The 15,696-nt window shown below is 38.0% G+C and overlaps 1 protein-coding gene across 8 annotated transcripts in view; it reads left to right on the top strand.

Annotated features, from left to right (window-relative positions):
• The window catches only part of LOC139442030 (synaptosomal-associated protein 25-like), a 126,446-nt gene that overhangs the window by 92,874 nt on the left and 17,876 nt on the right, over window positions 1-15,696 (top strand). For all 8 annotated transcript variants that reach the window (XM_071222791.1, XM_071222793.1, XM_071222792.1 and 5 more), the window contains one exon: window positions 10,506-10,640. In XM_071222791.1, coding sequence (XP_071078892.1) covers window positions 10,506-10,640 — 135 coding nt within the window. The remainder of the gene's footprint in view (window positions 1-10,505; window positions 10,641-15,696) is intronic.

Genomic DNA, 15,696 nt, shown 5'->3' with positions numbered 1-15,696 from the left:
AGTTGTCTAGAAACATGGTGGCTTGTTGCTTTTCGGGTTCATGGACAATGATGGCCCAGTGGCCATCTCACAGTGGCAGAATTGAGTCCTTTATGTGCCACAATGAGTTAGGTCAATGTTAGGTTATTATCCTGATTTGTCAGCACTATATTCCTATGCTTGTGTTATTCTTCTGTGTGAAATTTGGGCATAGGACATTATGTAAGACAGTAAGCATCCCAATGGGCACCAATTGTGTACCCACCTTCCTGATATGTATGCAAGTTGAAATTTCTGCTCAGATTGGCAAAATCAAAACAAGGGAATTTGGCCAAGAAGTTTTAACATAAGCTTAAAGTATATCGATGATCTCAAATTGTTCAATAATGATCATATAGCCAGTTCACTTCCACGGATTTATCCAACTGAGCTAGAAACCACCTTATCTGTTTAATATTTCGATCTATGCATAAAAATTCAGAGTGACAAAAGTTATCCAAAAGACAAAAGACAAGAGGGATGACTTCAACTTTTGAGGTGGCATCTAGCATGCCCTTTCTATGAAGGTTTCAAGGAACATCAAACAACTCTCTCAAAAATCTTTGATCAGGGTTCCACCATTCAAGGCCTTTGTAAAGCTTGCAAAAGGTTTTCTGGTAGAAATATACGGAAGACATTTCCATGTTTGGTTCTCACCTTCTGTACCTCACACTGATACGGTATACAGTATGGACCCTTTCAGACTTTAATTGTTAGCATTCATTGTATTTTCACTCTTCCAAAAATGTCAGTGTAGCATGCACATTCGACATTTATTCAAGGCAGACAGTCATAAGACCCGGCATTTATTCAAGGTTTAACGGTTTGCCATATTTCAAATGACTGAAATGAGCTGTGAAAGAGGACTCTTTTTCTCATTCTTTTTTCAGTATAGGCCTTAAGTACAGTTACGTATAGTTTGGTTTTACAAAGTATATTCCAGGTATATCAATGGAATAATTCCTTAGCATCCAATGGACGACTGAACTTACACATCCTTATAACATTTAAGGTATTAGGTGATCAGTAGTACTGATACACTTGTCTTTTTTGGTATGAATTTCATTTTATTGTTGGAAAAGACAAATGAATCAGTAATTTCCTTTGATATTTGATATAATGGTATGAAATCAAATGTGCAGTTACAATTGTGATGAACACGTTTACCAATAATGACAGTGTAACATATTTGATTGGAAGTTGTTGTCTTTCTCCAAGACTGCTGGAATCAGGTCAGATTTCATGAAATAGCAATCAGATGCATATATGTAGCGTTTCTGTAAGCTGAAGTTGATAACAATGGTGATAGACTACAAGCAATTAGAGAAATGTCCAATTTGTCCAAATCACCATTGCTTATCTGATGGTGGTCAGACTTTGACGTCATTTCATGGTTTTCCAAACACCACCAGAACCATACCGTCTTCTTTGATGGCCAAGTAGACTGAAGGGATTACCCAGTTATCAGATGCTGCTGATGATGGCTGTATTTACAATCACTGAATTTCACCTAATAATATCTTGTAAGGCAAGTTGGCTAATTTGTCGGTTAGGCTTGAAGGACTATAAGTTACAATCAGCACTGCGGTGTTAAACTTTGCAGTAAGTCTTTCCAAATCAAAATTAAGTAAAAAGAGATGAAATTAAGATATGCTCATTTTTTATTTATTTTTTAATAATTGGCAAGACTTCAACTTTCTGACATGACACAATTGGACTCTGGAAGTTTCTGCTCGCAGTATCCTTTTTTTAGTATGAAACTGTGCACTTAATTGTGTATTCATTACATCATAGTTATATACCCTTCAGAGCAGCAATAAATGTAGTGTTTTAGATAATTTTGTGTGTGTTGGGTTTGCTCATCATGCCTGAGTAAGATTACTTTTTTCTCCATTTTTTCTCTCTGGCTTATAATCCCAAACTATAACTATAAGTTCAGGCAGAAAGGGAAGAAGCCTTTCATTTGAGTCAGGAATGCCAGAATAGATGTTGACATATATAATTCATGTTAGAAGCATCAATACTGGTCATGATTGCATCATCCGTCAGATGGAGAAATTTCCCATGAGGCTTTGTTTCACTAATTTGCATGGATTCTGTCTGCAACGAATCACTCCGAAATGATTTTGTTTTAGTGAATGAATAAATTCAAATTACCATTTTTCCATATCAATATCTCATCTGCTGCCGCAATATAATGAGTAGATCAACAATGCTGGTCAGATATAAATGTCAGACTTTTCGATGTCCAACAATCAATGACTTCCATAAAATGTTTTAAGTTGGACAACATCAGTTGTGCATAGCAGCACGTATGTGGAACCCATTCTTGATGTGAGGATGGACAGAGTTGGTGAATGAACAAATATGTTTCAATACATCTGTCAAACAAGCTTGACACATGCACTGTCTGGCTTTTATGGTGTTGTCATTGCTGTTGTCAGAAAATAGATGAGAGTACTTTGAAGTGCTTGTTCCTTCTGTTCCTGTCCCAATCTCAGCTCTATCCTGTTTGATGGTGTGTTAATTGAGACTTACAGACACTTGTACTTGGCTGTCAGTTTGGTGGCATGTGTTCAATGGGACTTACAGAGACTTGTACTTGGCTGAGACTTACAGACACTTGTACTTGGCTGTCAGTCTAATGGTATGTGTTCAATGGGACTTACAGAGACTTGTACTTGGCTGAGACCTACAGAAACTTGTACTTGGCTGAGACCTACAGAAACTTGTACTTGGCTGTCAGTCTGATGGTATGTGTTCAGTGGGACTTACAGACACTTGTACTTGGCTGTCGGTCTGATGGTATGTGTTCACTGATACTTACAGACACTTGTACTTGGCTGAGACCTAGAGAAAATTGTACTTGGCTGAGACCTACAGAAACTTGTACTTGGCTGAGACCTACAGAAACTTGTACTTGGCTGAGACCTACAGAAACTTGTACTTGGCTGTCAGTCTGATGGTATGTGTTCAGTGGGACTTACAGAGACTTGTACTTGGCTGTCAGTCTGATGGTATGTGTTCAGTGGGACTTACAGACACTTGTACTTGGCTGTCGGTCTGATGGCATGTGTTCACTGATACTTACATACACTTGTACTTGGCTGTCAGTCTGATGGTATGTGTTCAATGGGACTTACAGACACTTGTACTTGGCTGTCAGTCTGATGGTATGTGTTCAGTGGGACTTACAGACACTTGTACTTGGCTGTCAGTCTGATGGTATGTGTTCACTGATACTTACATACACTTGTACTTGGCTGTCAGTCTGATGGCATGTGTTCAATGGGACTTACAGACACTTGTACTTGGCTGTCAGTCTGATGGTATGTGTTCAATGGGACTTACATACACTTGTACTTGGCTGTCAGTCTGATGGCATGTGTTCAATGGGACTTACAGACACTTGTACTTGGCTGTCAGTCTGATGGTATGTGTTCAATGGGACTTACATACACTTGTACTTGGCTGTCAGTCTGATGGTATGTGTTCAATGGGACTTACAGACACTTGTACTTGGCTGTCAGTCTGATGGTATGTGTTCAATGGGACTTACATACACTTGTACTTGGCTGTCAGTCTGATGGCATGTGTTCACTGAGACTTACATACACTTGTACTTGGCTGTCAGTCTGATGGTATGTGTTCACTGAGACTTACATACACTTGTACTTGGCTGTCAGTCTGATGGTATGTGTTCACTGAGACTTATAGAGACTTGTACTGGTGTGTCTTATTTGTAATAATATGAAGTGGGACAAACAGACACTTGTTCTTAGTTTTCTGATGACCTGATAAATGCTTGAGGAACTCCTCTTGAGTTTCCCACACAGGACTTGTGTCAGTCACATTATTAGGATTAGAGCCAATGGGAACATGGGACATGGGGACTTAGGCCCCCATTTATCAGCACTACAATTGTCTACATGTTTATGGTATAGTCTGGGTGTTACAACAGTCATTACACAAAGATCACTTCGTAGTACGGGGCCCATTGGGGAAAATGTGTTAGGAGTGAGTGTAGTATTGTTCTTCTTTACGCAGCATCACCAATGTTACAGCTATAACATGCAACTTGATGGAATGGATTGATGCCTTTTGGACACCAGCTAAGGATAGAAATAATGCATTAGCCCGCTAGCCAAAGTCAGTTTATCTTGTGGTTGTATCCTGAGGGTTAGTGGAATTTCAGGCTTTTTTAGGGGTGTCCTTATATGTTATCGTTTGTTTATTTGTTGTTTAACGCTGCACTCAGCAATATTCCAGCTATATGAAAATAATTATGTAATATGATAATATGTAAATAATCAAATCTGGACCAGACAATCCTGTGAATGAGATATGAGCATCAATCCATGAAATTGGGATATGATGACATGCATCAACCAAGTCACCAAGCCTGACCACCCGATCCCGTTAGCCGCCTGTTCCATCACAGAACTGGAATATTGCTGAGTGCCGTGTTAAACAACAAACAAACAAACAAATAAATCACAAGTTTGCTTTCTCAAAAAGATTAAAATATGTGGGAATCGCTTTGATAAAAATGTTATTTTTCTGATTACAACAGGACAAAATCCTTTCTTATTTGTGGACATAAAATAAATACTGCAGCCATGGAAACTGGGATTTAATCCTCATATTCTTGGAGACAGGTTCATGTTTATTGAATTCTACTTTTACCGAAAATAGAGCATGTGTCAGTCAAGAGCATCATTAAGAATCATGTACAAGTCCGGAGGTACATATGGGTTCAATTTTGAGGTGTTATATCATTGATGAGCTTATTAGATTTGGATGTGATCAATACAGAAGGATAATGAGTCTATGTCTAGAGAAATACCTGGTATAAACTCTGATGCACCTCATATCTGTGTTAGTTTGGAGTACGAAGGGCATACCATCTTCTATCATCTGTCATCATAAACCATTACATTTTCAACTTCTCCACGACAGCTGGAGCAATTATTGAATATGTAGGACTAATGTGGTCACAGGTTCCCCTGATTCCAGACATCTCTAGCATCTATTCATCTTGATTTCTTCTGCCAGGAATGTTTCTGAGATGGACTTGCTGTCCTCTGTGTCACATCGGATTAACAATGATTAACATTCATGTAGCTTGTACAGAGGTTTTTTTCTGCTTCTTGTAATGGTATTCTGTCCTGACACATCAGCAAATCTAGCTATGACAGACATTGACAATCATTATGAAATGGATCAGGAAAATATATTTATTGGGGACCCAGCGGCCTTAGACACAACTTATTGTGCAGTGTTGTGTCTCCCATTACACATAAGAAAATTTGTATATCAAGACTCAGAAGGTTGCTCTGTCATCATCATGCTTTTTATGTGGATTTCACAAATGGGATGAACAATAATGACCTTTTCCAAATTGTGCTTGCTTGTATGACGCTGACGAGCCAGGGTGGAATATTATCCAATGTGAGTAGAAACTCGCAGTCTTTACACCATCCACCGACTGCAGTCAAATATTATTATAATAACTTGATATTTTGCAATGACTTCAAATATTTTCTGAACAAGACAGCTCCACTGGACAATCTTCTCTTTCCTTTTATCAATTTCTTTTTCACTTCCATCATGTTGTTACAGCAGTCAGAGACATTTTATGTCTTTAATAACTCCTCTCTGATGGATCCAGCACCACAAAAAAAACATTGGATGAATAAAAGAACAATAATTTGTGTCTTAGAAAATGAGCTTTAGAGTAAAAAATACAATTAAAGATGATGAATTGTTCCTTATGGAGACAAATCCTGATGTACTGTAGTGTTTTAACCCTACTAATGCAGTAGTCTCTTACTGTCCATCATATATAACCAGACAATGAAAGCCTTGGCCCTGGTAGAGTCAAATCTACAAGGGAAGAGAATGCTGGGTAATGATATTTGCCAAGCCTAAATCAGGTAATTGTGGCAATCAATCTTAAAGAATATACGGCAGATTGTAGGGCTCTCAATTGGAATCCAGCAGAGACCATTTGAGATCCCAGGCAGGCTACTGCCTGTTTAAGAAGGGACATCATGGAGTAGTTCATCTTCCAAATAGGAAATGAAAATAATTTTCTCTGAAAACGTTTGTTGGTTTAGATACTGTTGCATTTGGATGCAGCCTCTTTTTTTTTCTCTTTTTTTTTTTTAAAGCTAGTGTTACTGTCCTAAAGTGAATGGGTGGATGAATGTTGTTTTAGGCCATATGGTCAGCAATGTCCTACTTCTCATGGCAGCATATACCTTGTTGACAGTGTGTGCAATGATCCATGCCTGGAACACAAACACTTTCAGCCAGGTCCAAATAGTCCCATGTCCTAGTGATATTTGATCCCACTCCTGCATCAAAGTGACAGGATGATGTCCTTTCTTCATGATATTACAAATTGATAAATTTAAATCATTTTAACAATATGTTGATTTAATTGAAGTCTCTCTTCTTATTTCTTCATTTTCTATCTCAATGTGATCAAGAAATATATAACCATCTCAAACCTGGTAATTACAGATTATCTGTCAATCATGAATGAAAGCCGACAGTACCTCACAAGGGCTTACACTGTTTCTTCATAGGGAACAGATATCCATATTTATCAGATAGGGTAACAACAAGTACCATCTTTAACGTCTTTTGGTATGCCGAGCCGAGGATAGAACCCCGGACCTTTCACTCTCCAGGCAGACATTCTACCACTAGACCTCTGAGGCGGTCTCAAAGTTAGCGAGTTATTACAAGCAAGAGATTCCACTTTCTGCTCCAGAATCCCTCCAGATTGATTCATACAATGTATTAGAAATATTCAGTAGACATATTTTCTTCTGATGTTTTATCTTGGCATTGATGTGTTCTTCTTAGACAATGGTGTAGTAAAGTTACAACAAAGTTGGGAAAGTACAACAAACCAATTTGAGATAGTGCTTTCTACAGGTGCTCTATCAATGTATTTGTAGCCCCTGTGTGTGTCTGGGGTTAGCATTGTCCCCAGCAACCTATGCTTGTGAGAGGAGACTAAATGGAATGAGTGGTCAGACTGTGTGACTTGATTGATTACATGTCATCGTACTTGGATGTTGTAGGACCATCATAATATCTCTGACTGGTTTGTCTGGTCCAAATTGGATTATTTACTGACCACCATCATAACCCAAGTCAGAGTGTTACCGTAGGTAAGCCAGATTTTGACGACCAAATAAGAAGACTGTAGAAAGGGGTCAGCCTATGTAAAGGTTACAGTTTCATTAAACTTCTTTTCTGTTAGTAAAAAAACTAGATTGTAACACTTCAGGTCAAAGAATAACATAACAAATTTAGTCAATGAAAATGTAAAATTTACACATTAGTAGACATGAAGATTTACCATTTCAATTGTATTTTTTGTAAGGTTAGGCATTGTGTTATATGCTGACATTAAAATTACTGTGTAGATTGTCTTGTAAACTAAGCTGGAAATAGAAATCAGCTGTACACTTGTTTTCTTCCAATGTACTGGTTATTAGGTTAAAACATACCCAATAATATAAAGGATAAGAATGCAGTGATTGGGAAAAGATAGTTACTGAAACTATCATTTTACCAGGAATAATATTTTCGGATATCATGTTATTAATTGCAGTTTTAACTATATATATTTAGAATTTTTGAAAAATAATCATAACCAGGATTATGCGGTAGCACTTTGGTATGTTGTCAGATACTTTTTACGTCTGGAACAATTTTCAAAGAGTCAATAGCGGTAATATGATCTTGGTTGCTGTGAATAACGTTGGTGCAGTCACAGATGATGTAAAGCAGTCCCTATGAAACCAGGTAAACAGAAGTTGTAAGTATCTGAAGGACACATGATTTCGCCAAAATTTATGTAAACTTTATTAAATGAAATATTGAATTAACTTAACAAGATGATGATGTTTATTGTTTAACCCCCGCACTCGGCAAAATTCGAGCTATATGACGATGGTCTGTAAGTAATCGAGTCTGGACCAGACAATCCAGTGATTGTCATGAGCATCGATCCACGCAATTAGGATACGATGACATGCTTAAACCAAGTCAGCGAGTCTGACCACCCGATCACGTTAGTCACATCTTACGACAAGCATAGTCGCCTTTTACAGCAAGTATGGGTTGCTGAAGGGAATAAACTTAATATATTATACAATCTATTTAGAATAAACTTAATAGATTATAAACATAAGTCCAGATAGACAGTGAACACAATGATAATCTGGAGGTCACTGATGACGTCACAAGTGGGAATGGGATGCAAATATGATGGTATTTCAAGGGAACCTTATTACATATTTGCATATGTCCCTGACAACTTCAGCATTAGTCCTTTTAAAGTGATTCAGTTTACCTGATCTTTAGTCTATCAGCTTTTGAAGAGGTTTTCGATTTGCTAAATGTCAGAATCCACCTGTCCCTCTGGTATATACTGGCAGTATTGTAATAGAGGTAGGATAATCCCAGGAGTTTTGAAACAATAGTTTGATATCATTGTAATAATTCTAATAATACTACCTCGATTACATCAGGAGTAATCCCATCCACCTCAATCCTCAATTATTTGCATCTAGAGAGCAGATTGTTGGCAAGAAGTGAGGTTTCCCACTTTGTGCATGTGCAAGAGCCTTTTGACATCAAGATACTATTACTTTCACAACTGATTATGAATAGTTGACTGTGAAGAGGACTTCTGTTGAAAATCTGAAAATGTTATAGTGTGATGACAGCCAAAATGCAAGGTTTATGGCAGTGATCCTATTGTTGATATAAGAACTGTTCGTGAGAGAATTGAAAAGTGATATTTGAGGTTGACGTGACTGTTTTACTGTTTCTTGTGAGAATTGAATTGTGATGTTATGTTGATGGAGCTGTTTTTGAGAGAGAACTATGTAGTGACATTACATAGTGAACTATTTGGGAAATAAAATCTACCTCAAGGACCAAGCTGTTTCAAATTTAATTAATTCTTCTTCTTTTTTCTAATTGGATAAAGTAGACAAGAAAAGGAGAAGAAATTGACAGGTAACATAGTTTTTGACATGAATGAGAAACGTTTTCCATGTGGTGTGTCTAGATATGATTACTGTCAGTTGGAGGCTTTGTTCAGCATGTCTGTGACAGCTTACCATGCATATTAATATATCCTCTCACACAACCAGCCAAGGAAATCTCCCAAGGGGGGCCCAAACTCATCACATTCTTTATGTGTCTATTTGATCTGGCAAACAACACCAGCGTTCAATAAAAATGTGGTCAAACCGAAAATTGGATCAATTTGTTAGTGGAGCCCTGTATAAGGAAACTGCATTTTTTGTAGGAATTTGCAATTCAGCTTCAGACACATCTAGTGGATGTCAGTTTTGATGCAGACAAGTCTGTCACTGATTAATTGGCTAATCTGGGAGGTAGAGAGGTGATTGTGTAAGAGATTTGCTATCTGGCTCTATCAGTCGAGGCAAGGAGTGGTATACATAGACAGTCTGGTGGATAAACTGTCTCTCATCCTTGACTGTTGTCTCCTCTCCCCATCACATTCCACGGTTTCATTCAAACTTTTATGGCCTTGGACGGTCATAATGTTGTGGGGTTCTAGTTGCTGGGTTCAGTATTCTACTTTAACCCATGTTAAGCTGTTACATATATATTATTATTTTGGTGATGTATTTTACATTGCAGTGCAGGAGCTTGTAAGACAATTGATTTAAGGCTTTGCTTGTCGGTTCAAGACACTGGTACATTGGTATAATGCACCATTATTAAGTTCATTCACTGTCATATTGGTGATGGAGCTCAGTCTCAGAGCTTTGTAAATCATTCTCACTCACATTGCATTTCTGTTTATAAAGGTTATGTATATGTGTATAGTTTGCCACAAATCTGAAGCTAGCGTCCAGTAAATTCAAAATCCAAATATCACTTTGGTAGCTTTAGGTCAATAAAGATTTTCATTTTTGCAAATATTGTATCATTTTATATGTATCCCATCAATAATTATGAGATTTCAATCTTGTTTTTGTAATATTTTGTTTGCTTTTAAAATGTCATTTTGGAAAAAAGAAAAGTGAAGGGAGTTTATGTGGCTTGAGATAATATTTATATGATTTATTCAAACAAAAGGATTGTTCGAGTAGGGACATTGAACTCTGTAGGTGTTTTTTTGTTTGTTTGTTTTTTCTTATGAATTTTGGCAAAGAGGAGTTAGAGGGAGACAAAACTTTTAGCTTTGAAAATGTGCCAACTGTAACACTTCCTGTTTTCATGTTTACACAAGAGCTATATACGAACACAACCTGCATCACATTGATTTTTTTCTCCTAAATTGGCTGATGGATGTTAGTGTATATGTAATAAAACGTCAATGTACTCTACTCTCCTGTTGGGAACTCACAAAGCTCTCAACTCCATATATGATTCCTGGTGATGATTGACTTTGTTAATAAAACTCTTGTTTTTTTTAACAGAGCAAAGAACTTTGAGAAGGGTTCTGAATACAACAAGACATGGAAGGCATCTGAGGATGGCCCCACCAACACAAACGGCCCGAGGCTTATTGTTGACTCTGGTGGTTCAGGACCTACAGGAGGCTACATCACAAAGTGAGTACATGCCAATCATTTAAAGTCTCGTTTCACAAATAGATATAATTACAACTGTTATAATTCCAGTACTTTCACAAAGACAGTCTACGGTGTGCAGTGCTTATTTGGTGCACCCACAATGATATTTGCGGCAATAATGGAAAGACTTAATGGGCATTTCTGATCCAACCTTTGCTAGATCTTACTTGAACTGCTTTAGATTTCTTCAAAAACAAACTCAGTTGCAGAGGAAATATGAATTCCCTGGCTTTATATGTCTCATATCTTGCCATTCAGGGGTTGCTTGACCCATTAGTATTCAAATGTGAACCACTGGGCTCTGTTCAACAAAGCAATCTTTGTACAAGGGCTGTTTTAGAGGGGAGCTCTTGGTATAAAGGGGCTCTGAATGTGACACCCCTAAGTTTTGCTTCAGTCATACGAGAGTGCAGAGCTCCAGGAATTTTCTTTATTTTGTTTCCAGTATCTCAGTACCTATCTCATGCCTTGTTACCATTCCTGGTCACAGGAAAACAAGGGGTTGCTGAAATATTCTGAGCCTAACTATGAAAGATGTACAGTACTTTCAAAGGTTACAGGCTGAATTTGAACCAAATACACAACCAGGCAGCCAATTTCTGCAGATATCAAAGCAACTAGGTATTCTCTGTTGATGAGAATGGACAAAAGTGGCTACTGTGCTGTCATCAAGTGTCTCCAACTAAAAGGGATAACAAGATAGACACAATTTTTATGGATAACAACTTCTTTAATACTGTAAAAAGGCGACGTTTCGGTATAGATCCTTATACCATTGTCAAGCAAGGCTATTTCATCCCATCCGCCTACTATGAACTCATCAACCAATAATCACCTGTTTATTGGCTTCATGCCCCCTATTGGCTTCTAGCTATGTGTTTTCTTTCCATCGTGTTGTGACAGCATAATCCCTTTGTTGTCACACCTACCTATGTTATCCCACTCTTGTATGCCCTTGTTGTTACTGTTAATCCTCTATTGTTAATCATCCACTTGCTATATATATTCTGCACTATGTCCCTCATTCAGTCTTGCTTGACAACGGTATAAGGATCTATACCGAAACGTCGCCTTTTTACAGTATTAAAGAAGTTGTTATCCATAAAAATTGTGTCTATCTTGTCATCCGTCAACTTCCAAGTAATGCCTATCAAACAAGTTAAAAGGGATAACAGCCATCCATGCAGACATGGTGTCAAATGTTGCGAAGGAAAGAGCATAGAGCAGTGAAATTCAAGAGGGGAATAGAATGACCCAAAGATGATCCAAGATCAGGAAGATCGTCAACTGTGACCACTAAGGAAAATGTTGATAAAATAATATCGACAACTCACCACATGCCACTAGCCAATACAGTAGGCTGTATCAATTGCCAGGAGATGAGAGCAATCTACTACACTCTCGAGGCATGGAAGCTTCTCTTGACCCAATCTTGAAAATAGACCAGTGAGTTTGAAGAACAAGACTACATGTCTGTTGCTGTGGAAGATACAGTCAGCTGCAGGATGGAGGCTTGTCTTATTCATCTTAGGCATCTTGGCAGACAGTCTTTCTTGGAGAAACAGGTTTGTGGCAACAGAATGGTCTCTCCATCCAGAGATTTTCAACATGGATTTGGGACACTCCTTTTCTGAAGCATGGTCTATGAACTGGAGGGACATGTTTGCCTACGCTGAAGATATGGTTTATGTAATTATCCTCATAGCTCCCATTTGACCTAGTCAGGCATGGTTCCCCAGACTGTTTCCGCTTCTATGGTAGAACTGCTCAAACTACCGGAGTTTTAACCAGGAATGATGACACGATCTAAGAGACCTCCATCCACCATCTACAACAGATGGGACAAGTTCTGTCAGTAGAGAAGGTTCCAGTAATGGTAATGTAACTATACCCATGGGGGTAGACTTCTTCCTCAATCTCCATCAGGATAAAAAGTTTCATCATGCCACTATAGAGTTTAGCTTTAGCCTCTGTGCTTCAACATGTTGGTTTGACTATAAAAAATTGCCCTGTTTGAAACAGATTGATGAGATTGTTCTGTCTTGTTAACCTAAAGTAGAATCTATAAGTAGTTCTGTCTGATCTTCTGAAGGAAGCGTATAAGCCTTTAGCTCATGGCTCTGATTTATAAAATTGGGAATACAGCTTTTCTGCTAGCTGTGACCACAGCAACTAGAGAGTCAGAGATTTATGTGTTACAATTCTCTGGACTCACTCACTGAGAGAATTCAAGTTCTATCTCTTATCAGATCTGTCCAAGACTTTGTAGCCAAGAACCAATTGGCAGCTCTAGTACCAGTGGCGCACAGACATTATTCCATAACTGTGCAAGGGAAAACTGTGGACCAGGCTGATTGTATTCTGTGCCCAATGCTGAGTGCTCAGGTTATATCTGACAGCAACAGTAGCCCCACAGGGGACACAGGAATCAGCTCTTCATATCTTGTAAAACTGCCACTGACAAAAAAAAAAACCCAACATAACTAAGGCCACAGTCGCAGGATGGTGAAAGACCACGATTACACACTGTTACTGCCACGCAGAACTATCCAATCCAGTATTGGGACTTTTCAAAGGACATGAGATCAAAGCTTTATCGACCAGCCTAGTGTCTTGGAACTCAGTCTCCTTAGAACAAGTTGTTTCCATTTGCTTGTTGGTGCTCCCACAGTACTTTTACTAACTTATATTTGCATGACATTCAATCTAACTTACACAGGTCGTACTTCCAGGGGCCTATAGTTGCGGCACCGGCAGTTATCTCCATGTAGTCTCCCTCCTTCTAAAAATGAAAGTAGCACAGATCATAGGTTAACAGCTGGAAACATGGTTTAAGGTCATGGGAATGATGACAGATCCACCAGTAGTGAAGTCATCATAACAACCAGAAATGACGTCATCAGAAACAGTTGTGACATCATCAGCAACTGAAGTTTCAAGGTCACCAGTTCCAAGGTCACCTGATGAAGTGGGAACAGGATGCAAATTCTACGGTAGTTCAGTGGAAGTTTATCGTGTATTTCCTTATATCCTGATATCTTCTGAATTAGTCCTAAGGTAATTCGGTCCATCACCTTTAAGAAAGGCATAAGATTTATCAGTTCCCAGGAACAACTGTAAAGTATCCAAGGGTTGCGAGATATCAAACCCACCAGTCCCTCTGATATATTCTGGCAATGATGTAAAAGAGGTAAAACATTTGCAGGAATCATCAGACAATAGTTATCATTGTGAATAACTCAAAGAAATCTACCTCTATTAAATCAGGAGGGATCCCACCTACCTCTAGAATTATCTGCATCTAGAGAATTGATGTTGGAATGATGTGAGATTTCCTGCCTTGCTCATGCTCAAGAGGCTTGGGAAACAGATACATAAATGTAATCTTTTAGAACGATAGGGGCGTTTAATTGTTTATTGTAGACATGCTTGTTATCACATATAGACTTGAGTTTGGATACATTGCATTAGATCTTATGTGTTCAAACGAGAATAGTATATTTTCTGTGTACAAAATGTTGAACAAAATTCTCAGAACTGTTATGGCTGGTAAATAATTCCAAATACTTCCTGCTTCTCAAAAAGAAGCAAATTTGCATCATTATCATTTATGCAAAATCTGTATTCAGCTTCATTTATTAACCGTTTTATTTCTTTCATTAAAGCTCTTAAGTATTAAGACATAGATCGTAGCATATAGCATCACTACTTTGCAGCTTGTCTAATACTGGCAGGTGGCCAGTTTGTGTAACCCAGAATTGCCAGTACATTTCACCACAAGAGCTTCTAGAGCAATGAAATCATCAAGTATTTGTTATTGCAACCTTTGGAGAAGAGTCTGGAAGAAGACCTTTGAAAATTAACTGCAACCTTTGTTTTTTTCTGGAACTTGACAGTTCTTGCCTAAGGCTCTTTGCACAGTCCACTTTGGATTTAACTTCAGACAAAGTGCTCTTAGACGTGAACTTCCAATGTTCGATGAAATAACAATATCATACTCCCATACATATAAATGAGTTTTATACAATGATTCACCAACCAAAACAACTCGTAGCAACTGCGCAATTAGAAGAATCAAGCTGACAGTGCGCCTATTTTGAGACAACTCAATCACGACTTTAGCAGTCAAGACAATATCAGAGCCAGAAAGTGATGGCCCTTCACTGGGGAGGTCCACCAGTTGCAGCATCCATTACAGATATCTATTCATGAAAAGATGAGAATCTATTGATTGGAAATCCGAATTTGAAAAAATTACCTAACAACATTATTCCTTTGCTAAGCAAGGCGTTGGACTCTCATTTTGCCATCATCAATTCTAATTTAATTGTTAATCAATAAACAAGAAGCTCTCATTAGTCAAGAGATATGCGCTTGCAATACATCATCTTTGTACGTCAATATCACGAACCATGTCACCAGATCGTACTCTGATGGCCAGTGGTCCGAAGCTATATTGCAACATTGACCTTGTACTTCCAGAACATACCTTATCTCTGTGTTGATTGTGAGGTTGTTGACTTTGACGTGTCTATTTCTAGTCAATCTCATATTGGTTTATTATCTTTGTCTTACCAAGGTATGATAGTATATTCTGATTCAAAAAGTGTTTTCTTGAACAGATGTAACAATGTTATCTGTAGTTTACTTTTTTGCCAACCTGATGATTCTTCCCCAGTATTTCTTTAACAATTAAAGTATTTTTGATGGAAACCCATTTTCTTGAAATCCCCTATGTTTAGATGCACCAAAAGAAAGGGTAAGAAATAAATTGATATAGATTGTCAGCAAAATTATCAACTATAGATTTGCCATCTACCTAATTGGATACTCAACATGATATGGCACTAGTCTATCGTTAATTTCAAACTAGGGGACTTCTCTTAATTTTGGATCGGGTCTAGTCTGACTCAATTATTTACAGACCGCCGTCATATAGCTGGAGTATTACTGGGGGTGGCGTTAAACCACAAACAAACAAATAAACAAATATCTTAATTAGGAACCCTGTCCTGTTGCCATTATGAAAGGTCAG

The sequence above is a fragment of the Haliotis cracherodii genome, unplaced genomic scaffold (assembly GCF_022045235.1).
Source record: "Haliotis cracherodii isolate W230 unplaced genomic scaffold, xgHalCrac1.p SCAF_5, whole genome shotgun sequence".
NCBI classification, from domain to species: domain Eukaryota; kingdom Metazoa; phylum Mollusca; class Gastropoda; order Lepetellida; family Haliotidae; genus Haliotis; species Haliotis cracherodii.
The sequence above is the reverse complement of the archived record's forward strand: the minus strand, read 5'-3'. Positions and strand labels throughout refer to the sequence as shown.